The 25,118-nt window shown below is 42.7% G+C and overlaps 1 protein-coding gene across 1 annotated transcript in view; it reads right to left on the minus strand.

The window, feature by feature from the left end:
* Positions 1–24,105, minus strand: part of KLB (klotho beta) — a 35,711-nt gene extending 11,606 nt beyond the window's left edge. Inside the window, exons 1-3 of the mRNA XM_012931389.3 lie at positions 23,247–24,105; positions 2,932–3,442; positions 808–1,076 (exon numbers count right to left, since the gene is read on the minus strand). Of these exons, the coding sequence (XP_012786843.3) occupies positions 808–1,076; positions 2,932–3,442; positions 23,247–23,984 (1,518 nt within the window). The 5' untranslated portion in view covers positions 23,985–24,105. The remainder of the gene's footprint in view (positions 1–807; positions 1,077–2,931; positions 3,443–23,246) is intronic.
* Positions 24,106–25,118: the final 1,013 nt, after the last annotated feature.

The following is a 25,118-nucleotide window of genomic DNA, read 5'->3' on the forward strand; positions in this document are numbered from 1 at the left end:
GTTCACATAGGAACCTTAAGGCAATTGTTTTTCTAGAGACATCACTTGTCCATCTGGCAGCCTAAGGACTGCCACTAACGGGTCGGCTCCATTGGAACATACCAGCCTAAAAGCAAATTACCTGAGTCTACCAGGCACTTAAAGGTTGTGAAAGAATTGTAATTGCAGGGGCACGTGCTGTGGCATAGCAGGTAAACTCACTGCCTGTGGTACTGGAATCCCATATGGGCACTGGTTCAAGTCTAGCTCCTCCACTTCCGATCCAGCTCCCTGCTAATACTCCTGGGAAAGCGGTGGAAGATGGCTCAAGGACTGTGCATCCTCTGCCCACATGGCAGAGCCAGGAGAAGCTCTTGGCTTGTGGCTGGGCTATTTAGGGAATGACCCAGTGGATGGAACAATCTCTGTCTCCCTCCACCTCCTCCTCCCTGTCTTTGTGTAATTCTGACTTTCAAATAAATTCTTTTTTAAGTGCTATTGGCAAAAACGAAAACCATAAGCCAGTTTTCTTCCTAGGATGCTGGCACAACGCACAAATGCCTCACAGTAATGGCCGGTAGATTTTCTAGACCTTGCTCCTTGAGCTCTGTCTCTTTGTCTCCGCTTCTTCTGCGGCACCAAGGATGAGGGCGGCCCCCTACCCTGGGGCTACCAGCAAGCATCCATAACCCACCACCCCCATCCTTCTTGCTCAGGATAACCATGGCCTGTGATATTGCCTCACTTCACCTTCACTAAGAGAAATGAAGTTAAAACACTATGTGCACTTTGCCCCACTGAGGACTGCCCTTGGAAGCAGCCACTTACCTTCAGAACTGCCTCCGTGATACCCCAGGAGAAGTCACAGGGGAACTGACCCTGCATGTCGGGGGTGGACTCTTTGGAAGTGAACCCATTTTCTTGAATGATCTGTTTGTAGTAGTGGGCTGAGGACTTGGGTTTTCTTTCCTTTTGTTCACTGTGGAAATCCACATAGAACAGGCCGCGGCGGCTGTTGTAAGCGTCCTGCCACTCAAAGCCATCCAGGAGAGACCAGGCCGTATAGCCAAACACTGGGATGTCATCTAGCCTGATTGCTGTGCAGAGAAAGGAAACAGACATGCTCAGAAGCCCCAGTGCCAGCTCAGGCCAGGGGGATTGCATATTGCAAAACCAACTTGTTTTCCTTAATTGGGTGGCCTATGTACTACATCAAAAAGAAGAATGCAATTCTTTTCAACCAGAATAATACATGCCCCCCCCGCCCCGCCAACTCAACTCTGCTCCCAAGAAGTGATTGCCACAGTGAGAGGATCAAATAAGCATGTGTCCCAGAGACCTAGTAGGCAAATTGGTGTCACAGGGCATGCTAATTTTCCAAATCCTTTGGGACCCATACAGTTGTCTGCTCCAGACCAAAAAGTTCTCATTTCAAGTTTGGAGTGAATCCAGTTTGTGGACAGAGTATCTATTCTGGGAAATGATCCTACACTCACACACACACACACACACACATTAACATGAGTGAATACGGGTGCAACGAGGCAAACGATGCGAAGTGATGCAAGAGAACAAGGAGTGCCTGGCTTAAAGGACCAGGGGCACAGAGTCTTGCAGGTTTCTTTGCCTCAGTTTCCTCATTAACAGAAAGGATTGGAAAGCAGGTGCTCTAAAGACTATCCCCAGGCTAAAATGCTCGTAGTTGAATATCAGGATCAGAGGCTGGCGCAAGGCTCAACAGGTTAATACCCCATCCGTATATATGCCACCAGCATCCCATATAGGCACCAGGTTGTGTCCTGGCTGCCCCACTTTCCATCCAGCTCCCTGCTTGTGACCTGGGAAAGCAGTGGAGGATGGCCCAAGTCCTTGGGACCCTGACCCATGTGAGAGACCCAGTGAGGCTTCAGATTGACTCAGCTCCGGCTGTTGTGACCACTTGAGGAGTAAATCATCAGACGAAAGATCTTCCCCTCTGTCTATCTTCCTCTCTGTGTATCTGACTTCCCAACAAAAATAAATAGAAAATATATATATAAAAAATCCTAGTGGCTAAAGTCCTTGCCTTGCACATGCACTGGGATCCCATATGGGTGCCAGTTCGTATCCCGGCTGCTCCACACCTATCCAGCTCCCTGCTTGTGGCCTGGCAAAGCAGACAAGGATAGCTGCCTTGGGACCCTGCACCCGCCTTGGAGATCCAGATTACTGGCTTCAGATTGACTCAGCTCCAGCCGTCAGCCGCTTGGGAAGTGAATCAGTGGATGGATGATCTTGCTGTCTGTCTTTTCTCCTGTCTATAGATCTGACTTTCCAGTAAAAACAAATAAATCTTTAAAGAGAAAAACTCTTGTCAGTACTGTGTTTTTCATATAAAAAGAAATAGCATCTGTTTGCCAATTAAGGATCACTTATATATAGCCTAAAATATTTTGTTCTCCAGTATTTATTTTTTTTAAGATTGTTTTTATATTTTTTGGAAAGGCAGACCTACAGAGAGAAGGAGATACAGAGAGAAAGATTTTTCACCCATGAGTTCACTCCCCAAATGGCTACAAAGGCTGGAGCTAAGCTGATCCGGAGCCAGGGGGTTCTTTTGGGTCACCTATGTGGGTTCAGGGTCCGAAGGCTTTGGGCCATCCTCCACTACTTTCCCAGGTCAAAAGCAGGGAGCTGGATGGGAAGTGGAGCAGCCAGGACACGAATGGGAGTCCATATTGGATCCTGGCACTTGAGGGGTGGAGGGTTAGCCATTGAACCATTGTGCCAAGCCCTAATTATTTTTTTAAGTCTTTATTTTATGAAATACATCAAAGTAACATTAAAATATTCTTTCTACCAAGAATTGCCAACAAGACCCAGCAATGATAATCATCTATTAATAAGAAGACTAAGTATCCTAAAAGACAAATGTTCAAAATGTCAAAAACCTTGAGCTAAAGTGCCACCAACCTTGAAGAACCTGGTTGAGGAAATTCTTCATCATGTACATGGCCGTAGTGTCTTCTGTCTTCACGTAACTGTCTGTGAACCAGCCATTCTCAGTGATTAAGATCCGAGGGTTGTCATATTCCAGTTTAATCCAGTTCAGCACTTGTCTTAAGTTGAGTGACACATTCTGCCCCATTTTAGCCATGGTGTTTAAGGGCTTGAAGTTGTTGGGCCCAAAGGAAAAGGCAAAGAAATCTGCCGTTCTTCTCACCTCGTTCTTCTCTGCTTCTGAAAAAACAGGTAGAATGGACAGCAACTTCCTTTTCATGATCTCTGGGTAGTCACCGTTCCCATGGATCGGGCTGGCAAACCATCCCAGCACAGAGACCATGGATTGCTGGCACTTCAGAATATCCATGACGTTTTCTGATCTGTTGGGCTCAATCCAGTGGGATCCCAACGTGATGGATAACCAACCCTTCTGATGTGGGCGGAAATGCTTGTTGTAGTTGTGCCAAACTTTTGCGTGAGCCTAATAAGAAAAAAAGTATGTTATGAGCCTGTATTGTCCTTACAAAGGTTGTAATGTAGCAGGTAGAAGATCTTTTTGTGGGCAAAATTAATGGAGCAGGTGATGCAGGGGCAAGCTGCCCAAGAACCCTGTTGACTGCAAAGGCTGCTGTCTGAGTTGCCCTCCCCCCTCTTCCAAAGTCAGATTTCTTCTAGTTGATTGCTGGGCGACTGACATAAGGCCCTAGGCCGGACATGGACTTCTCTGCCGGCTGCCTTCCTGAGCTCTCCTGGGGCAGGGTGCAGCAAGATAGCAGGTGGATTAGAGGATTTCCTCCTCCACGTGAAAGGACATAGAGCAGTGATGTTTCACTGTTCTGCAGAATCTCTCTGATCCTCACCCCAAAGTCCAAGATAATGTAGGCTCCAGATGCAGTAAATGGATAATAGAGCCCACACCTCCTTAGGGTGGCTGTGAGGGTTGTGTAAATTAACACATTGAAACAGTTCAGAGCAGTGCTGGGCTCCCAGACAATGCCAAACAAACCTTATTAACAATGATTTGAAAAGGGTGGCAGGCACGGCCCCAAAATGGGAATTTAAGGTCAGCACAATTGGTCTTGAAGGTCAAGTACTTACTGTGTGGCCTTACACAAAACACACACTTCTCTGAAGTCTCTTGACATTTTCAGCTGCAGAATGAGGTTAGTAATATTAATAGCATCCTTTGTCAGGTTGTTGTCAGATTTGGAGCTCATGTACACGCGAAATACATCACATGGACAAGGGCACATAGGAGGTAGTGCCAACGCATGCATGTTGTGATTCTTCCCAGTGTCTGCATTTCAACTAGCCTAAAACACAACGTCTTAATTGGTTTCCAGTCTATTTAACTAGCACTTGCTCAGTACTTACTCAAGGCTTGGCTTGCTCCACCCCGAGAAACAGAAATATGTGACCCTGAAACTTGCCCGCAGGAAGTTCCTTATTGGGAAAAGTCAGAAAGAGACCCATATGAAAAAGCTGCATCAAGTAAAGGCATTAAATAATACCAGAGTCAGTAGATACAGTGCTAGGCAAAGCAGGACTCCCATGAACAAGTTCTAGGCCAGGGTCACTTCTCGGTGGCAGGCAATCATGGCTTTGTTACATGGCTTGCTCACCCTTCCCTGGCATTGAACTTGCTTGTCTCTTGCCCCCAGGTCTCTTAATCCCTCCTCATTTTGAGTAGTTCTGCAATACATGCCCAAACCCTAATTATCCTGAGCCATCAGGGTTTGCTTCCAGCTTTATGTCTCAGATTTCCTTTGGCTCACCCTGGAAACTTTCTCCGTCAGAATGCACCATCTGAAAGTGCTTTTCCATAGATGAAAAGTAATGCAATGACTTCATACCTGAGAGAGCTTATGGACACCAAAAACCACCCCATGAATCCTACTTTGGTGGGGCAAGTGGGCATTGACTGGCGATGAGGATCCTAAAAACGTGCTGCCCGGCTTCTGCAAGAAAAGCTCCTTCCCTGCAGGCTTTTCCTGGAGGCCTTACCTTTATCCATCTGTCCTTACATGCTTTTTTTTTTCCCTGGAAGGTTCTGGAGTCCCTAAGCACCCACATATTCTCAGGGATCAACAAAAGAGTGCTCTGGCTGGGGCCTCTCCCTCCAACCAGAGAGTACAATGGCAGAAAGGAGTGATGGGAAACCCTCAGGCTGACTGTGCCTTCCAGTGCTCTCAGTGACTCATTCTGGGATTTTTCTAGAACTAGAATTTCAATGGGAAGTCCTAAGAACTTTTTTGTTTTATTTTTATTATTATTATTATTTAAAATTTTGTTTTTGATGATGTTTACACAGTTGATCAGGTTGGGAAGGGTTGAGGACTAGCGGAAAGCGTGTGAGACCACTATTTTCACACCCTCCTCATATTCTTCCTATATCTGGGGGAAGACAAGGGGAGAACCATCCTCAGCCTCCCAACCACCCCAGCACCCAGGGGTGGGGAGTGGCCACCCGATGTCATCCCAGGGTCCCCGATGTGGAACATGTTCTGGGGGTTTTGTTCAAATGGTTTCGATAAGAACTTTTTTTTCTTCTGATTCAAACCAAAAGCAATCATGCAGGCCTGGGATTCAAGGTAGGGTTTGGGGGACATTTTTGGATTTATTGTGGGAGTGTTTTTATCCCTTGGGAGCCTTTGTGCTTTTGACCTATAGAAGGCATAGCGATGGGTACCTCTCTGAGGACTGCCGGGTGCCTTGGATGTGTGGGAACCAGGAAGTACTGAGCGGTTGTGAGATTCTGAGCCACTGACTAACAGTTTTGCAAAGGCCACGCCATTAGACACAAAAGGGAGAGTGAGATGGAATGACTGTGCTAACGGGGGTTAACTAGCCCCACATGCTAGAATGGGTGTTCTATTGCCTATGGGAGAAAATCCAGACTTTGATACGATCTTGTTTACATCAGCACTGGGATACAAAATAGTACATCTTTAAAAAGACAACAGGCATGTATCTTTGCAACAGTACCTCCCGAGCCAATTTTCTGAGTCCACACAGGCGGGTGTTGTCACAGGCCAAGGTGACCTTCATGTTCCGTGGTGTCTCTTTGACCTTTGCTGCTGTTTGCCTAGGCTATCAAGGTATCCAGGGTTATCTTTGCTCTGAGCTGAAGAACACCTCTCCAGGCTCACGTAGAGAATGGGGGGTGTGGGGGTAGGAGGCTTCCCGCACAGGGCTTATGGCTATAACTCAATCCCCTTTGCAGGTGACAAGGTAAAATATTTTGTTCTAGGAGAGTGAGCTTGACATCAGTCTCGGTGAATCAGGGCTATCCACGGGTGTTTCATGGTCACAGGCTCATGCTGGATGTCTGGTGGCAAAACTCAAAAGGGGGCTTGGTGAGGCAATGCAACCCTGAACCCGGCCACCTTACACAACAGCCATTCTCCTGTTTTCCAAGGTTACTGTCTATCTTGTACAAGGCCACCTACCTTTGGAATGATTGATTTCAGGGAGCTTCAACCTTTGTTCTTTAGATTCAGTAGCTCAAGGCGGGGAGTGAGCTGTTTTTTTTTTCTCTTTAGCCAGCTATCAGGGCTCCATGTCATTGAGAGACACTGGGGGCCTAACATCCCATTCTCTTTACATCCCTGCCCCCTCCAGCCTAACATGGCTCCCTTTGATGCCCTTGGAAGTCCAGACCCAGATAAATTCTGGGGCTTGATAGCAAACAAATAAGATAGCAGGCACAACTTTCTTTTTTTTTTTTTTTTTTCTTTCTTTTTTCAAAGATTTATTTTATTTTTATTACAAAGTCAGATATACTGAGAGGAGGAGAGACAGAGAGGAAGTGGAGCTGCCAGGATTAGAACCAGCGGCCATACAGGATCAAGGCGAGGACCTTAGCCACCAGGCCAGGCCGCCAAGCCCCAGCAGGAACAACTTTCAAAACAGGGTGAAGACTGGGTTAGAGGTTAGAAACACATGAAGGGGTGCCAGTGGGAAGGATGGATTGAAAATATGTGGGCCAACCTAGTGCAGTTTATGTGGGTATTTGATGACCACCAACTAATGTTAACAGATTTCAAAGGGGACGGTGCCTAGATCAACAGGTTAATCCTCCACATTCAAGCTCCGGCATCCCATAGGGGCAACAGTTCATGTCCTGACTGGTCCACTTCCGAACTAGCTCTCTGCTTAGGGTGTAGGAAAATAGCAGAAGACAGCTCTAGTCCTTGGGACCCTGTACCCACATGGGAGACCTAGAAGAGGCTCCTTGGCTTTGGATAATCTGAGCCCCAGTCATTATGGCCATCTAGGGAGTGAACTAATGGATGGAAGATCTTTCCATCTGTTGCTCCTCTCCGTAAAATCTGCTTTTGTCATAAAAATAAATCAAGCTTGAAAATAAAAGTTAGATGTCCAAACTGGCCAATGCTGTAGCCACATAATACCTTCACGTGAACTGTAAAGTTGACTCTTCATGCTATGTATTAAAGTAGCATAAAGGCACCAATTTGGTGAACTAGGACTTATTTAATCATTTCTCTTTTGATAGAAATTGACTTCTTTTTTCTTTTTTCTTTCTCCTGTGATAAACGATGTTGCAATAACTAACTTTGGATCAGTAATTTGAAATTTATTTGAATTGCTTCCTTTTTTTTGTTAATCCCAGGAATGGACTATGTTGTTTTAAATATCCCCAGGTGGTTTTCCACACTGTGCTATGGTGTGTTCTTGGAAATCCACAGTTCTATTGGCAGATTCATGGCCTTGGAGAATGACCTACAAGAGCTACTCAGCACGTGGTCCTAGAAGAGAAGGAGGCTGGCTTTGGAAGTTGGAGTTAGTGGTTCTGATCTGACATTGGCTTTTCACTAATTGGCTTTATGACCTTGGACAAATCATCTTCCTCTCTGGGGCTTCAGTTCCCCCCATCATTATACTGAGCTGAAAAAGAGACCTGGGAACAATTGTGAAGATTGAAGGAGGGAATACAAGCCCCAGTGTACTACAAAAAGCAGGTGGCAGAATAGACTAATTAAACCACAAGTTTATTTTGGTGCAAAAAAAGCCTTTGAAATCCATGCATAGTTTTTTTCTCAACATATGCATTTTCTTCTTATTCTTTTTCATGATATGGTTCCATAAGCAAAAGGATTCTTCTCTCTCTATCTCCCCTCCCCATTGTTTTCTCCCTTATTATTACAATGACATTGTCCTTCAGCAACACTCACAAGTTCAACATTCTGCTATTAAGTGTATCATGACATTGTAGGTATAGACAATGGTAGGTAGGTTAGTATCCTATTGTCCAGGTATATTTTTAAGAGTTTCATTTGGGAATCTTTTTATTTGGGAGTAGAGATGTATATTGCAACACATCTTCTCTTTTCGCTGTGATAATTCTGTGAAAACTGCCCACTTGTCAATCAAAGTGCTTTGAAAGAGAACGTGGAAAATGATTTCACTTGCTGTGAAGATGAGGGGACAAGCCTGTGTGGAAATGAGGAGTGCTTGGCAGGTAGCTGCCTAGCCCTGCCTGCTCCAGTCATGGCTACGGATTATTTGCAGGTGATTGATTTGTATTCCTAGTGATTTTGGATCGGGATTGATTGCAGCTTGATTCCTGTTTCATCCACACAGCAATTCTTTCATATTCAAGTTTGATGCTAATTACTAACACTGCTCTTTCAGATTAGTTCGCATTGATTCAATCATCTCACATTCCACAAATATTTATTCAGTACTTAAGGTATGCGATTGCTACAACACGTGTAACTATTGCCTCCTTAAAACGTATTCCTGTTATTGCTTCTTTGCAAATGACTTTACCTCCATTATTCTTAGAGAATTTAAATATTAACAAAAGCTACCTCCTTGTTTAAAGAAAATATTTACCCATCCTATTGTTAGTAGTCCAATGTCCATGTGTTCTCTGAACTTGGTAATTCCATTTTAACGAATTTTTCTCCCATTTTCAATCATTAAATTTTCAAATTATTCTAATAAGCCACATATTTCCCCCCCTCAATTTGTACTGTTTCAAGATTTCCCTACAAGAATCATGTAAAAGCCAAACTCTAAAGTATTCTTTTGAAACAAGAGTCTGTTAGGTATAGAATTCTAATTTCATTTATAATATTACTGAATTAAGTTAATGGCTAAGCCAGAATCTAAACTTGCCAATAAAAAGAAATAAAGCTCGGGAATAAAGCTTGTAATTAAATTAAACAAAACAGCTGTGGGTCTCCCCATAGTAGACTGGAGGTTCGAATAAATCAATATTGGTAAACAGGTGCCTGACCCAAGTTCTTGCCTGGCGACAACTCTGGAGAGGGAATGATGTTTTGACCTTTATGTTGTTACTACATTTGCAGCAGCAATCCTGGCTGTTATTTTTTTCATGCAGAAGGAACATACTAAGCTGAAATGCCCGGGTTGGTGACTGGATGCCTTCTCCCAGGATTCAGGAATAAAGAGTGGAGAGTGGCCAATATAGGAGCCACCTGCCCATTCCATAGAAATAAAATCAAGACCGATACCTTTCAGGGCTTAAAGCCAAGGCAGTGGAGCTTAAGCTCCAGGGCCCTACACTCTCCCAGGTGCCTGTTGATATGGTTTGGACAGCCTGGGAAGCCCAGGGTGCAGTTGCAAGCATTGCTAGGTATGCATTTCTGGTAATCCACTAAAAAGGCCTTAGGAATAAAGGAATCAGAATTTCAAGGTGTGCAGTCATTTTTGTGACATTTATCTCATTATAAATGTTATTTGTCCAAAATTTTGTATGGTGCTCCTTAAAGAAGATCTCCAACTTTTCTAAGTTTCAGGCCCAGGAAATGCTGATCTACCCCTGGGCTATGAATGTATCCGTTTGCCAGAAGAGCTCCCCTCCATTGAGTCACACCCCTAGACACCTGCAAAGTCTGGGCCTGGAAGCCAAGAGCTCATTTTCCAAATGAGTGGCAGGGATCTAATCATTTGAGCAGCCACCACTGCCTCTGGGGGTCCCTCTAACAGGAAGCTGGAGGTCATGAGCTGGAGTTGGGAATCGAACCCAGGGAGTTAGGCCCATAGAGAAGTAATGCTCTAAATGGTGGTAAGAACTAACCTGAGCCTAGCGCAGGGTTGTTGGTCCTGCACGTGAACTGTCTCATTTTACCCTCAGCCCAATCCTGCCATATTGGTCATATTATCATCACCACTTTAGGGGTAAGGTAGCTAGGGGACAGAGAGCTTAGGGAACATGTACAGTTTTCAGGAAGGGAATCATACCCAAGCTGTATTACTCCACACTCTGTGCTCCTGCCCATCCATGACAGGTTGAAGATGGACCTGGGAGGTCATTCTGTCCAATGAGACGAACATTTCCATTATAGATAAAGAAGCTGAAACTTCCCTCAAGGTCCCAGTGGCAATGCCAGAATTAGAATGAAGTCCTACAGGGACTTGGCCTATTAGTCATTTCTAGAACATGTCTTTCTGTATTGCTTGAGTGTTTTGCAATAAAGATGTATTGTGTGTGATTTTGTAAAGAGAATTGGTCAAAAGAGAATTTCTGGCAACACATTCACTTGCTCTATGTGATCACTGTTTTCTCCCAATATTAGAAGTCTCAAAGGAAAAAAAATAGGAACTTGACTATAAAATTGTTATTTGCATTCCATTTTGTGTTAAAGGTGGTTTTTTTTTCCTTCTCTCTTTCTCAATAAATGTTGATGTTCGGGCCTGGCACAGTAGCCTAGCTGCTAAAGTCCTCGCCTTGAACCCACCGGGATCTCATATGGGTGCCAGTTTTAATCCCAGCAGCCCTGCTTCCCATCCAGCTCCCTGCTTGTGGCCTGGGAAAGTAGTCAAGGATGGCCCAAAGCCTTGGGACCCTGTACCCGTGTGGGTACCCTGAGGAGGCTCTGGACTCCTGTCTTCAGATCAGCTCAGCTCCAGCCATTGAGGATGCTTGGGGAGTGAATCAACAGACAGAAGATCTTCCTCTTTGTATATCTGACTTTCCAATAAAAATACAATAAATCTTAAAAAAAAAGTTGATGTTCAAAACACAGTAAAAGGAGGAGGCGTACAATACACACTCGATGAATAAGAAAGACCTGTAGAGTCAACTCCAACCCTTTCTTTAAGACTCAGTCTCATGATCTGGGGCAGGACAGCACCAAGCTCAAGCAACAAGAACCCTCAGGAACTAAAAACAATGGCTTGAATTCTGTGATTCACTCTTTATCGGCCAATAAGTTGGAACTTTCTGATCTAGACTCAGCAATCCTACCACATCTCAGCAACAGAATGGTTATTAATGTCCAGTACTTTCAGTTACATATTTTCTTCTGTAAATACAAAGTTTTCACTATATGACTTTATCAATGTAATGACCTCTTCTATACCGTAAATGAATATAAGCTTTCCCAAAGTTCGTAGTTCCAACATTTCTAACACCGTTTCCATTCCTGACAGTAGTTTCTGATCAACAGTTTGGATGTAATTTTCCCTGCATGAGAGTCTTCCCATCAAATCAAGCTGTTTAAATAGGATCAGAATATTATTCTATGAGCATTTATAATTATATTTATTTAAACCCTTGTTAATCATTCACTCAGTATAACTTTTTTGTGCAGTGGTTAGAAAAGGTAAACACTGCTCTCTTGAAGATTTTAGAATGCCAATTATAGTCTATAAATAGGCTTTCCACGTGACTCATCATTGGCAATGCCATTCTGATTAGACACTGCCTTCAGTGTTTGCCACCAGCAGTTTCCATCATGTAGTTCAGCCGCACCTGGTCAGTATATCCTCTTTTTTTTTTTTTTTAATATTTTTAAAGACAGATTTACAGAGAGAAAGATTTGCCAACTCCTGGTTTACTCCAAAAATGTCTACAATGCCTAGAGCTAAGGCCACTTTGAAGCCAGGAGCCAGGAGCGAGGAGCTTCTTCTGGGTCTTCCATGTGGGTACAGCATCCCAGGGCTTGGGCCATCCTCTGCTGCTTTCCCAGGTTACAAGTAGGGAACTGGATGGGAAGTGGAGCAGCCAGGACACGAACTGGCACCCACATTGGATTCTTGTGCTTGCAAGAGGATGATTAGCCAATTGAGCCATTACATCCAGGCCCATATATCCTCTTCTTTTTTTTTCCTTAGGCGTATCTCAGGTCCTGATGGAATTAAGTAGGAATCATAAGGTAAATACTAAGGTTTGGCTAATTAAATGAATAATTGTGTTCACTAATGTTCTTAAACTTGATATTATTAAGGAAACATGTATACGATTTCATATAATTGCAATGCAACACTCAAGAAAATACAAATTTAAATAATGAACACAAATGGAGAATTTTTAAGCTCTTTCTAAAAACGTATTTTATGCCACAGTTTAATAGTCACTGGGTCTCCTTTCCCCCTCCTCAAACTCCCTCCCCTCCTCACCGTTCTCCCTTCCAGTCTCACAATGGGTGTCTTGCCTGAGTTTTCACAAGTCCATCATGCTGCCCCTGTGGTGTCTCCCAACAGTGTTGGAGATTTTCAGCTGTTTCACTGTGAGTCCATCCCTGCACTGTATGCACTGGGACATACCTCTCTCTGTGTTTCCACCTATGAACGTACATATTTCCGCCACGCTTCCACTATGCATCCCCCTACGTATAGTCTATCTTATTGTACCTCCTAATTATTTGTACCTTTTGTAATAAGATCTTGTGATGGAACCTGCAAACCAATCACCCATAAGCATTGATTGCTTGTAAGCATTTGAGAATGTCAGTGTCCCTCTTACCACTGTGATTGCTACTGCCCATAAGTAATGATAATCTAGTCCTTACTGTACTTTCATTAGAGCCTCATGGGAGACTGGCATTTATTAATACAGGAAGATGTTGGACACACTTTTTCACCACCCTAATGTCACATTGATACCTTTGTTACAAGTATGTTAACTTTATGGGGATGAAGGAGAATCGTATTTTGCATATATGAATTGAGACAAATTGCTCTCAGATTTTGTAGACAGATAAAATGTAGGCTATTTCATCTGTGAACAGATGAAGACAGATAGCTGCTGAGTCAGCACCAACACAAGTGACCCACACGGGTCTTGCTATTCCAAGGTGTTCTTTTCCATTGGAGCTAGGGAGTTGATGCATGGGATTCGAACTCACTAGCGAGCACTCAGATGAGGTTTGAAAATGGCCACTCATCAGCTATGTCCCCTTGGGCAAACTTCTCTGGGCTTCTGTTTTATCAATTGTAAGCTAGCTTTAAGGATAGCTACCTGGCACAGTTTGCTGAATAATTACTAGTAGATATCTGGTACATTTTTGATTTTATAGTAGGTAATGCAGTAACACATTCATCGTAATAACACTAAGAATGCAAAAAAATTTTATCATTATCTGAATCCTTTACTTTGTGTTAAAAATTAAGATCATCCTTTGTCCTTTCCTTTTAAAATGGAGGGGAGGACTTAGGGGAGGGAGAAGACGATGGAAACTGACAGGTGCTTGTTCTTGCAGCTCTCTTTCTCCTGCCCTTTATTACCAGCAAAGCATGGCTGTTGCTTTAACCAAGATGCTTACAGGCACTTTGGTATGTTACATTACAGAAAATTGACAGGCTAATCTCTTGCAAATCTATTTTAACAAGAGAGTTTTAAGAAATTTCTTTTTTAGCCTAGCACAATAGCTCAGTGGTTAAACCTCACCTTTCCTACACTGGAATCCCATATGAGCACTGCTTTGTGTCCCAGCTGCTCCACATCCCATCCAGCTTCCTGTTTTTGGCCTGGAAAGTAGTAGAAGATGGTCCAAATCCCTGGGATCCTGCACCTATGTGGGAGACCTAAAAGAAGCTCCTGGCTCATGGTGTCAGATCAGCTCAGCTCCGGCTATTACAGCCACTTGGGGAGTGAACCTGTGGATGGAAAATCTTCCTCTCTGTCTCTCCTCTTCTCTGTATATCTGACTTTCCAATAAAAATAAATCTTTTTTAAAAATTAAAAAGAGCACATAGTGTTTTCGCCTCAGAAGCAGGTAGAGAGGGAGACAGAACATCTGTCTGCAATCTGCTTGTATTTTACTGCTGTCATAAAGACTTTGTTGGGACCAATGCTTGGTACATCAGTTAATGCCGCTTGCACCCATACAGGAGTGTCTGGGTTCAAGCTCCAGCTCTACTTCCACTTATAGCTTGCTGCTACTGTGTTCCCTAGGAGGACGAAAGTGAAGCTAATGTTGGAGACCAGGATTTCTCTGTTTTTGACTTCAGTCTACCCCAGCCCTGGGTATTACAGGCATCCAGGGAGTGAACCAATGGATGCAGGATCCCCGTCTGTCTCTTTTCCTTTCAAGTAAAATGAAAATAAACTTTAAAAAAATTTTTTGATGTTATTTCTGGGACAAAGTAGGTAATATATGTTAAGATTCATTTATTTTATGTATATGTTAAATATATTTTGTGATTTATATATTTTACTTTGAAAGGCAGTTATAGTGAGAGAGAGATACATCTTTTTTTCATTAGTTCACCCCCCAGATGACTGCAGTGATATGCTGAGCCACACGCTTGTCTCCAATTTGAATAGCAGGTGCCCAAGTATGTAGGCCAGTGTCTGCCTTCCCAGGCACATTAACAAGGAGCTAGCTAGTAAGTGGAGCAGTCGGGGCTTGAACAGGCACCCCTATGGGATGTCAGTGTGTCATGCAACAGCTTAACCATGCTGGTCCAAGATAATTTTTTATACAGAAAAATAACCAATTATTTATCAAGCCTATCACATAAATCCAGCATTGTGTGAGCTTCTCTGAAGATACAAGGTCCAAAGATGTTGACAAAGTTTCTGAAGGAATAAATATGCTCTTATCGCAGGATCCAGGAGCAAGTTGGTGAGGCCTTGACCTTAAGACATTTCCCAACCTTGCTTGCCCTGAGAGCCTCCTCCTGGGTGATGAAGCAACCTCCTGATCCCCCGAGAGGTTTCAAAGATCATTTCACCATTTGCGTGCGGCAGCCAAGAAAGTGGGTGACCTCTACTTTATTTTCTACAGATCCATTATGGATTGTATGGTAAAGTTCAGTTAAATTGAAAATATTCCTTGACCAAATTATGAATATCTTAAATGTCCATAATACATTAGAATTTCCCTTTCTAAAGAATCATGCACATTACTTGAGTTATTTCAAGTATGGAAGAAACAGTGTTTTATGACATATTCATAATGACCTGCTATGTTTGACTTTGGTATTCGATGTACACCCAAAAGCTGAGTCGCATTCACATGTGCGCAGTGTTTCAAGCCTGATGCACCAACTACATTATGAGTGCAAAGATAGCACAAGGTGGCACAAAGATGAGATTTTAGTGTTTATTTTTAAGGATATTAAAACTACTGAGTCCTCATTTGTAGTAGAATATTGAATTTCCTTTTAAAAATATTTTTAAAAAACTGAGCAAAGCGTAGTAATACATATAGTCCTTAAATATGCCAACAAACTACAAGGCCAGAACTAACAGCATAATGTGATCCACAAAACTCAAATTTTTGCCATCCAAAGTGGGCAAAAATTACTTATGTAACATATTGCTTGAATTTTTGAATTTTTCTCCAAAAAATGATTAACATTTTAAGTATTTATACATTTATTTGAAAGACTTGCAGAGAGGGGAAGAGACAGAGATCTTTCATGCTGCCTCTGCTGGAGCTGGGCCGGGAACTCTATCCTGTCTCCCACTGGGATGACAGGGCTCAGTACTTAAGGCTATTGTTTGCTGCTTTCTCAGGTTGAGACAAGGTTTTTAAAAGTAAGCTTAATGTTTTCTTCACAAATCATTAATTGTTAACATGAGAGAAGTGTTTAGGGCAACTCTTTCAAGTATTTCACAAACAAAGCCAGTAAGACAGTCATTACTTCCAACAGATGAAAAGTCAAGGCAGTTGGAATTATGTTGATGAATATTTATTTACTCTTTAGGTAATTAATAAAACTTTTATTTTTCTAAATCTGAAAGGCAAGGAGGCAGAGACAGATGCACAGAGATTTTCTTATCCACTCATTTACTCCACAAATATCTGCATCAGCCAGAGCTTGACCAAGCTGCAGCTAGGTCTCCCACATCAGTGACAGGGACAAGCTCATTGATGTCATCACCCGCCACCTCCCAGGATATACATTAGCCAGCAGCTGGATTGGAAACAGGATCTGAGATTTGATATGGAATGTGAGTGTCTTAAGCAGTGGCTTAACCTCTGTACCAAATGCCTCATTTTCTTTTCAGCATTTTTTTTTAGCATTATTTCTTCTCTGAAAACAAAATAGCCTGGGGTTGGTGTGGTGGTGTATCAGGCTAATCTTCTGTCTGTGATACCAGGATCCCATCTGGGCGCTGGTTTGTGTCCACGCTGCTCCACTTCCAATCCAGCATCCTGCTTATGGATTGGGAAAGTACAGGAGGATGGCTCAAATTTTTGGGCCCTTATACCCAAGTTGGAGATCTGGAATAAGCTCCTGGCTTCTGACTTCAGACCAGCTCAGTTCTGACCCTAGCAGCTATTTGAGGAGTGAAGCAGTGAATGCAAGAACTCTTTTTCTGTCTCTCCCTCTCTCTCTCAGTAATTATGACTGTCAAGTAAAACATGTAAATCTATTTTAACAAACTATATTGATTTGACTATGTGGTTTATATATCTGGTGGAAATCTCCTGAAGGCAGTTTTATAGACCCCTTATCTGTTTTATGCCCTTCCTACTGGTTATATTTCTGTGTCCTAAGCCATTTGTGCTTCATGCTGGTAGCCAGTTGTCTCTCTTTTATTTTTTTTTTTAAAGATTTATTTATTTTATTACAAAGTCAGATATATAGAGAGGAGGATCTTCTGTTCAATGATTCACTCCCCAAGTGACCGCAACGGCCAGTGCTGTGCCGATCCAAAGCCAGGAGCCAAAAGTTCTTCTGGGTCTCCCATGTGGGTTCAGGGTTCCAAAGCCCTGGGCTGTCCTCGACTGCCTTCCCAGGCCACAAGCAGGGAGCTGGATGGGAAGTGGAGCTGCTAGGATTAGAACTGGCGTCCATATGGGATCCTGGCGCATTCAAGGCGAGGACTTCAGCTGCCAGGCCACAGCACCGGGCCTGCCAGTTGTCTCTCTCTCTCTTTTTTTTTTTATGTACATATAAATTTAATAGTTGAGAAAATACAAGTTAAAATTGGATACAATGCCAGTTGTCTCTTACAGGTGTATGTCAGTGGTTCTCAAAGGTAGGGGAAGAGGGAGAGATTTAGACTGTTAGGGAGCATGAGGCAGTGTGTGGAAACAGTTTTGAATGTCAGAATTCTGGAAGCAAGCATTAGTATATGGGGCTGGGAAATGAAAATATGGCCGTGGTGGGGAGGTACTAGTGGGCAGAGTTCAGTGATGCCGCTAATCATCCCACAAAGCACAGGGCAGCTCCCTGCTTACAAAATCTGGTCTGGTTTCAACTGTCAATGTTAATAGTGCCAAGGATGAGAAACCCTTGTCTTATGTAGCCAGGATATGGCATTTTAAAGCTCCTATCCTAGAAGCTATCACTATTTAGAAGGAGTAATAAGGCCCTGGTGTGGTAGCCTAGTGACTTAAGTCTTCGCCTTGCATGCGCCACAATCCCACATGAGCAACAGTTCATATCCTGGCAGTCCTGTTTCCCATCTGGCTCCCTGTTTGTGGCTTGGGAAAGCAGTTGAGGACAACCCAAAGCCTTGGGATCCTGCACCTGGTGGGAGACCTAAAAGAAGCTCCTGGCTTCAGATCAGCTCAATTCCAGCTGTCGGGGCCACGTGGGGAAGGAATCAGTGGACAGAAGATCTTTTTTTCTGTCTCTTCTCCTCTCTATAAATCCGCCTTTCCAATAAAAATAAAATAAATATTTTAAAAAAAAGGAGTAATAAACCGAGTGTGTCTCCAAAGATTAGTTACTCTTGACTGGGGTATTAAAGATTTCTCTGCACACCCCTCCTAAAACTGTTCACCTAAACTGTTGACATATGTCTTGTTAGCATTATAGAGTTAGACAACCCGAAAAACAGCCAGGTTCAGCAAAATCATGCTTCAACGCTATAAATTGCTAAGTACTAAAATTAAAATAGATATGAGACAGCTGAATAGTAATCTATAGCCATTTTAAGGTGTATAGAACCCGGTTGTATATAAACTAATAATTGAAATGTCAGTGTAGAAGTCACAGGATGTGGTTCAGAACTTGCATTCTTTTTTTTTTTTCTCTTTTAACATATTGGTTACTCAACCATGTCAACTAATTCCATAACGTTATAAATTGTTACTGATGTAATGTCGGGGCTTTTAATTAATCAAGATGATACTCTGCCGGCTCTACCTTCAGACCAGAGATGGTCTCCCCAAGAAACCATTGAACTTATCTGGACAATAAGATGCTGGACTTTATGCTTGGTAGATGTTGCCATGAAAGAATCTCAACTGAATTTGAACTGTGGTAATGCAATAAGGTGGAGGAATTCACCATGGGGGTGTTTGGGGAGGGGTGAGGGGAATTCCAGTGCCTATAAAACTGTGTCACATAATGCAATGTAATCAATTAAAAAAAAAAGAAAAAAAAACCAAGCCACAATGTAGAACATTGGGAAACTATGTATGTGATACAATCTGTACCTAAATGCATAAACTTACCATGCAAGCCAATAATAAAATCCACTTAAAACATTAAAAAAATGGAAATCTGTCTTTAAAAAAAAATAAAATAGGGCCCGGCGGCGTGGCCTAGCGGCTAAAGTCCTCGCCTTGAACGCCCCGGGATCCCATATGGGTGCCGGTTCTAATCCCGGCAGCTCCACTTCCCATCCAGCTCCCTGCTTGTGGCCTGGGAAAGCAGTCAAGGACGGCCCAATGCTTTGAGACCCTGCACCCACGTGGGAGACCTGGAAGAGGTTCCTGGCTCCTGGCTTCGGATTGGCGTGCACCGGCCATTGCGGCTCACTTGGGGAGTGAATCATCAGATGGAAGATCTTCCTCTCTGTCTCTCCTCTCTGTATATCTGACTTTGTAATAGAATAAATAAATCTTTAAAACAATAAAATAAAATAAAATAAACCGAGTGTGTCTCTAGAGCCATTTCATCCACATATTTACATTATGATGTCTACTTATTGATTTAGAATTTGAATGAAAACAGATGCTATCATTGCCTTTTCTCATCAGAACCCTTGCAGCTTTGCAATAAGATAGGAATAAGATGGTAACTCTATAAGACCAAATCTGTCCTGGGACTTGGAAAACTTGTTTGAGAGAAAGAAATTATTCCAGTTACAAAGGAGAGAATGACAGCCCCCCACCAGCAGCAATGGACATGTAAGACCAATACAAAAGGCAAATGAGGGTGTCCCAGATACTGAGTCCATTCATCCCTTTGGCCCAGTTATTGAATCGGGAAATTGCTCTTTGCTTCCACCAACTTGAATTAGATTTCTGTCACTTGCAACCCAAAAGATCCTGACTAATACACCACTAGATTGCTATTGGCAATACAAAAAGAATTAGCCAGAAGGCAATGACGTAATAAGGTGGAACTTAAGATCAATTTTTTTTTTAAAGATTTATTTATTTTGTTACAAAGTCAGATATACAGAGAGGAGGAGAGACAGAGAGAAAGATCTTCCATCCGATGATTCACTCCCCAAGTGAGCCGCAACGGGCCAATGCGCGCCGATCCAATGCCGGGAACCTGGAACCTCCTCCGGGTCTCCCACGCGGGTGCAGGGTCCCAAAGCATTGGGCCGTCCTCCACCGCTTTCCCAGGCCACAAGCAGGGAGCTGGACGGGAAGTGGGGCTGCGGGACCAGAACCGGCGCCCATATGGGATCCCGGGGTGTTGAAGGCGAGGACTTCAGCCGCTAGGCTACGCCGCCGGGCCCAAGATCAATTTTTGATGATGACTTTTAAGAAGGAGGAAACTATTCGTTCACCCAACATGTGTACCTAGCACATAACCAAATATTCTGTGCTAGGTGCTAGGTGCTGGGAACACAAAGACAAAGAAGAAATTGTCTCTCTCCAAGAACTCTGAGTGTATTTGGAGAGACAGAAAGATATCTGTGATAATTGAGTGCTAGGGTAGAAAGAAACCCATCCTTTGGGGACCTTCAGGAGGAGCAAATTAAGAAAAACTTGGGGAAAGTAGCACCTCAATTGGCTAATCCTCCACCTCCAAGCACTGGGGTCTCATAGGTGCTGGTTCGTGTCCTGGGAAAGCAGAGGAGGATGACCCAAAGCCCTGACCCCTGCAGCTGCATGGGAGATCTGGAAGAAGCTCCATGTTCCTGACTTCAGATCAGCTCAGCTTTGGCTGTTGCTGCCATTTGGGGAGTGAAACAGAAGCTAGAAAATCTGTCTCTCCTTCTCTCTGTAAATCTACCTTTCCAATAAAAATTAATCTTTTTTTTTTTTTAAGAATAGCTTAGAGCCAGTGGCTACAACTAGAAGTGAATCTTGAAGGACATTGGGCGGGTAAAAAAAAAAGAAGAACATTTTAACTGGATAAAGCCAGTTGGTACAGGCTGAGTAGGGAGGGAGGAGTAAAGGCAAGGCACTACCAGGAAAGAATTTGGTGAAAAACTGGCCAGGAAGAAGCTCTCATACAAGGCTAGGGTTGGGACTTAAAAATCGTGGTTAAAAATCAGTACTTCATCCCTAAACCTTTGGAGAGCTGCCAAAGGCTTTTATGCAGGGAAACAACGTGATTTATATTACCAAAAAAATCACTCTGTTAGATGGGGTAATCAGTGGTCTGGCCAACTTTGACCTGTTCGATAGATAATTTTACAGTGGTGATAACCAGGCTTAAAGATGGCCAAACTCAAAAATTCATCCTATCTTATACCAAACACTGTTAATAAGTCAAGAGTAGAGCATCTACTTATGAGTAGTTATGATTATGGGAATTTTTTTTAAATCCTGAGGTCTATGTTTGCAGCAAGGTGCCACCTCAATTCCAGGTGAGTGTTGGGGGGATCTAGACCATTCAGATTTCCTCCCTACCAGAAAGTTCCAAATGGAGATGGAATCTCAGGATCATTCTAGAACTCAGAGGATCCCAACATCCACAATATAATATCAACATCTGAGAATTAAGGTGTAATGTAGTTAGTAACCAACCATTCATGTGTTCAGTTTTATATTAGGCTTATTAAACTCATTAAATCCTTTTTTTTTTTTTTTTTTTTTTTTTTTTTTACTGAAAACTAACCCTTTTAAAGAATACTTTTTTCTGGGTCACGGGGGCATAAGAAAGAAATACTTCATTGCAACATGAACTATCACGTGAACATTTTCTACTTAAAATAGGGACAGGAAGGGGACATGTGGGGAAAACTAGTTCACCTCAGGTTCCCAAACCATTGCAAGATTACTCTTGGTGCCAGAGGATCCTGGGCCACACAGTGTGGCTCAGGTTCTGGCTGATTTGGGGAGCCCCTTACGCCATTGATGTAGGCTGGTGCTTTGGGCAATGGAATAAATGTGGGGGGGACAGTTACTTAAAACAAAACAAAAAAAGAATCAGTTGAAAACAATGAAATACATCTCACTATCAGAAACGAATTGTGTGTTAAAGGCAGAGTTTATCTCAGCCTGAAGGAAAACTTTTCCCATTGCTCTTTATCAGTATGCTGCGTTTTAGTCTTTACTTTAATCACTAAAACAGGAAAATTCCACTTGTTGACCTTTTTTCAGGTGGCCAAAGCTTTTTGATAGGTTAGAATATCTTTCTGTATACAAAGGTGAATACATGCCTGTAAGTGTCTAATAAACTTGAAGAAGGGTTAACAGTGGTTTCTGTGTATGATTGTCAGCTGGACAGAAAGGACTAAGTTTTTCACTTTGTATTCTATTGTATAAGCTGATGTTTTTAGATTTGCTGAAATACAAATTGCTTTAATAACTAAAAGAACTAGAAAAAGGAATACTTTTTCTAACGCATAAGCATAATCTTGATAGTTATTATGTAGCTAGAACTTTTCACTTTAAGGTCTCAGTTTGTTACAACACAGTATACCTACTTATTAATAAATTTACCACTATATTTGGATATATGCAAATGACCTTGAAATCATAATGCAGTCTGTTTCCCACAAGGGTAGATGTGACTGAAAACAGCATTATGTACAGCTAGAAGATCCAGAAAGTTCCAAAAAGCAGAAGAGTTAGCAGATACTTTTGTCCCAATTTAGCCACAGAGTGGTTTTCTACTTCTGTACATTTTTTCCTGTTTCTCAGTAGTTAAGATTTGATTGTTAAAAATTAAGGCACTTCCCCCAGCACATTTTGAGATCGTCTTAGGTTTTTTTTTTTTAATTTCAAGATGGAACAGGTATTTTGAGAGTAATTTATTTTTCTAAAGTAAACCACTGGATTCAGGACGCTAAATCTGATTCCAGATGTTAGCATCAACGAGAGGCTAAATCTGTTGAAAGTTCTTAGAGATAGCTTTTTAGGAAAACATTCTTAATAAAGAGAAGGTTTAATTATGCTGTCATTGCTAAAGCCCATATTCAAAGCAGCTGTATTTTACTATGTAACCATAGGCAAATTCTTTAATCTCACTGCCTCCTCTTTTTAGAATAATCCATAGCACCTATTTCATAAGCATGTCATGAGGATCAAATGTGACAATTCTAGTATAACACCTACTGGTGTCTGTTATACCTAATAAGCACTCAACAAATAGCTATTATTTTGCTTACATTTGCATGATTTTTGATAAGTTTAACATTGTCCAACATAAATGATAGCATCTAAAATATAGTACCTTAAAAACACTTAGCAGAGCACACAACACTTAAATTACAATTAATTTCCTCTTTTCTACCATGCAACACAAATAAAACCCAATAGAAAGTATATTTGTTACACTTTGTGTATTTAGCATGCACCAGTTGGCTAAAATTTTTTTGTATTATATAAATACATCACACCAGGAATAGCAACGTGAATAACAGGTATTTGAAATGATTATCTCTGTAGTAATATTGGGATGATTTGTGTGTTGTCAGAAAAGCTTCCTAACTGTCACAATCTAATGTAGTCTAAATGCAAGTCTAAAAATAGCTCCACTTTGGAGGAAACCCATTTAATGGTCCTAACCGCCTAGATAAAGAAGATGGTTTTTAAATGATGATGTTTTGAATATGAAATTTGAGACCAGCACTTGGGCAGGAGTCTAAATCAGGTGCATTGGATGTGATGGCCAGCATGATTGGGCGGCTGTTTGGCACTGAACCCCCGGGCCACCGAAGCTACAGTAAGAAGACAGCTGTACAGTACCTTAATCAGATTGTGTCCCACAGCGTAGACAGCTGCCACATTCCCCTTCTCTCCCGGAGCGTGCATACCTGTCCCATATCCATGCCAAGCCACCAGATAGGGGTTGTGGATGGTAATCCAGTACTTGACGCGGTCCCCAAACGTCTGGAAGCAGTATGTGGCATAGTCATTGAAGAGTTCTACCACGGTATCGTTTTTCCACCCCCCATACTTTTCTTGCAGTGTCCAGGGCAGGTCCCAATGGTAGAGGGTCACCACGGGTTCAATGTTTCGAAGCACCAAGGCGTCCAGGAGGGCGTTATAGTACTGCAGACCTTTGGCGTTGGCCGCTGCCACCGTACCATCCGGGAAGAGCCTTGGCCAGGAAATGGAAAATTGGTAAAAAGAGACTCCTAAGAAGTCCAGCGCCCCTAAGTCTTTCTCTAGGAAAAGGCAGCTGTCAGTGGAACCATTGACGCCACTGACGTTCAGGTGGGTGGCGACGAACCGGTCCCATATAGAGGGTCCTTTTGCATCCTCCTGGCAACTCCCCTCCACCTGAAACGCGCCGGTCCCCACACCCCAGAAAAAGTTTTCAGGGAACGTGTCATAGAGAAACAGCTGGCTTTCATTCACCGGACTCAAAGAGGGATTCTTGGACCAGACAGCTCTCCCGTCGTCACCCGAGAGGCCAGCAGTGGCTCGCAGCAGGATGAGGAGTGACAACAGGACTGAGCCCCGCAGGCGCCCGCAGGACATGGTTACCCCGCAGCGTGTGCGTCTCTCCTCGCTGCAGAGGGAGACCCATTCATTCCCCGGAGAGCTCGCCGCGCGCAGCCGCTCGCTGTCCCGCCGGCCGTCTTATCAAGGCTGCGGGAGAAGCTTGTGATTCTGAGAGCTCTGTCAATGATTAGCTTGAACTAGGAGCCGCGGGATGGGTCAGGGAGAGCAACGTAACTGGAAGGGAGGTGGCCCTAGCGCAGCCACCAACACGTTTCGCGCTCTGTCCTTATTGGGGGGGGGGGGGGGGGAAGCAGGCGAAAATGCATGGGTGACAATATTCTGAATACGGACTGAAAAATACAGGAGCAGTGAAAAAGGCATATTATCCCTGTACCTCCCTCTCACCCCCCGAATGTTTTCAACATCACTAAAGAAGGCATACACTTGTTTTATCTATTTTTTTAGTTTTGGAGAGTTGGTTTTATGATCCCACCTGCTAGGGAGAACAGTTGAATAAATAATGTTCCTTCGTACTCATAATCATTAGAAGACAGGACAAGACAAAACGTTTCTATCAAATTATGATATGCCTAAGATGACTTTTAATAAATGTTCCATAGGTTAAGAAAGCTATTTAGCACGTCTATGTAGGTTTGAAAGAAGGCTTGGCGCGAGAAAGAGAGTGCACCTCCTGAATGGAAACTCATTATTTTCCAACTTTACTTAAAATTCAACGTACTTTTCACTCAGATCCTCAAATCCAGAATTTTAATTCAACATTATTATGAATGTCCACTGAAGAATTAATAAGTGTTAGTTAAAAAATAAAGTAGGAAGAAGGAAAAGAAGCACCCGGAAAAGAAGATAAAGAGTAATTGAGTAGCTTCAGCTACTAGACCATAAAGAATCACAAGTCGGGGCTAAGAATAAACAGAAACAAACATTGTAGGAATTTATAGCCTTCGAATGGCCTTTGAAAGTTTCATGTTTCTAATATTTGAAATATCATGTATTAACAAGAGGCGGCGCAATTGATAGCTTGGCCTGTGCAGCCAGATTGCCAGAGATTCAATGGAACTGTGGACACCAGCCAAGTTACCTACTTTTCTGTACATCAGTTTCCTAGTTTGTAAGGAACATACAACATTATAACAAGGATGAATGTTAACA

This window comes from Ochotona princeps, chromosome 11, assembly GCF_030435755.1.
Source record: "Ochotona princeps isolate mOchPri1 chromosome 11, mOchPri1.hap1, whole genome shotgun sequence".
Classification (NCBI taxonomy): Eukaryota; Metazoa; Chordata; class Mammalia; order Lagomorpha; family Ochotonidae; genus Ochotona; species Ochotona princeps.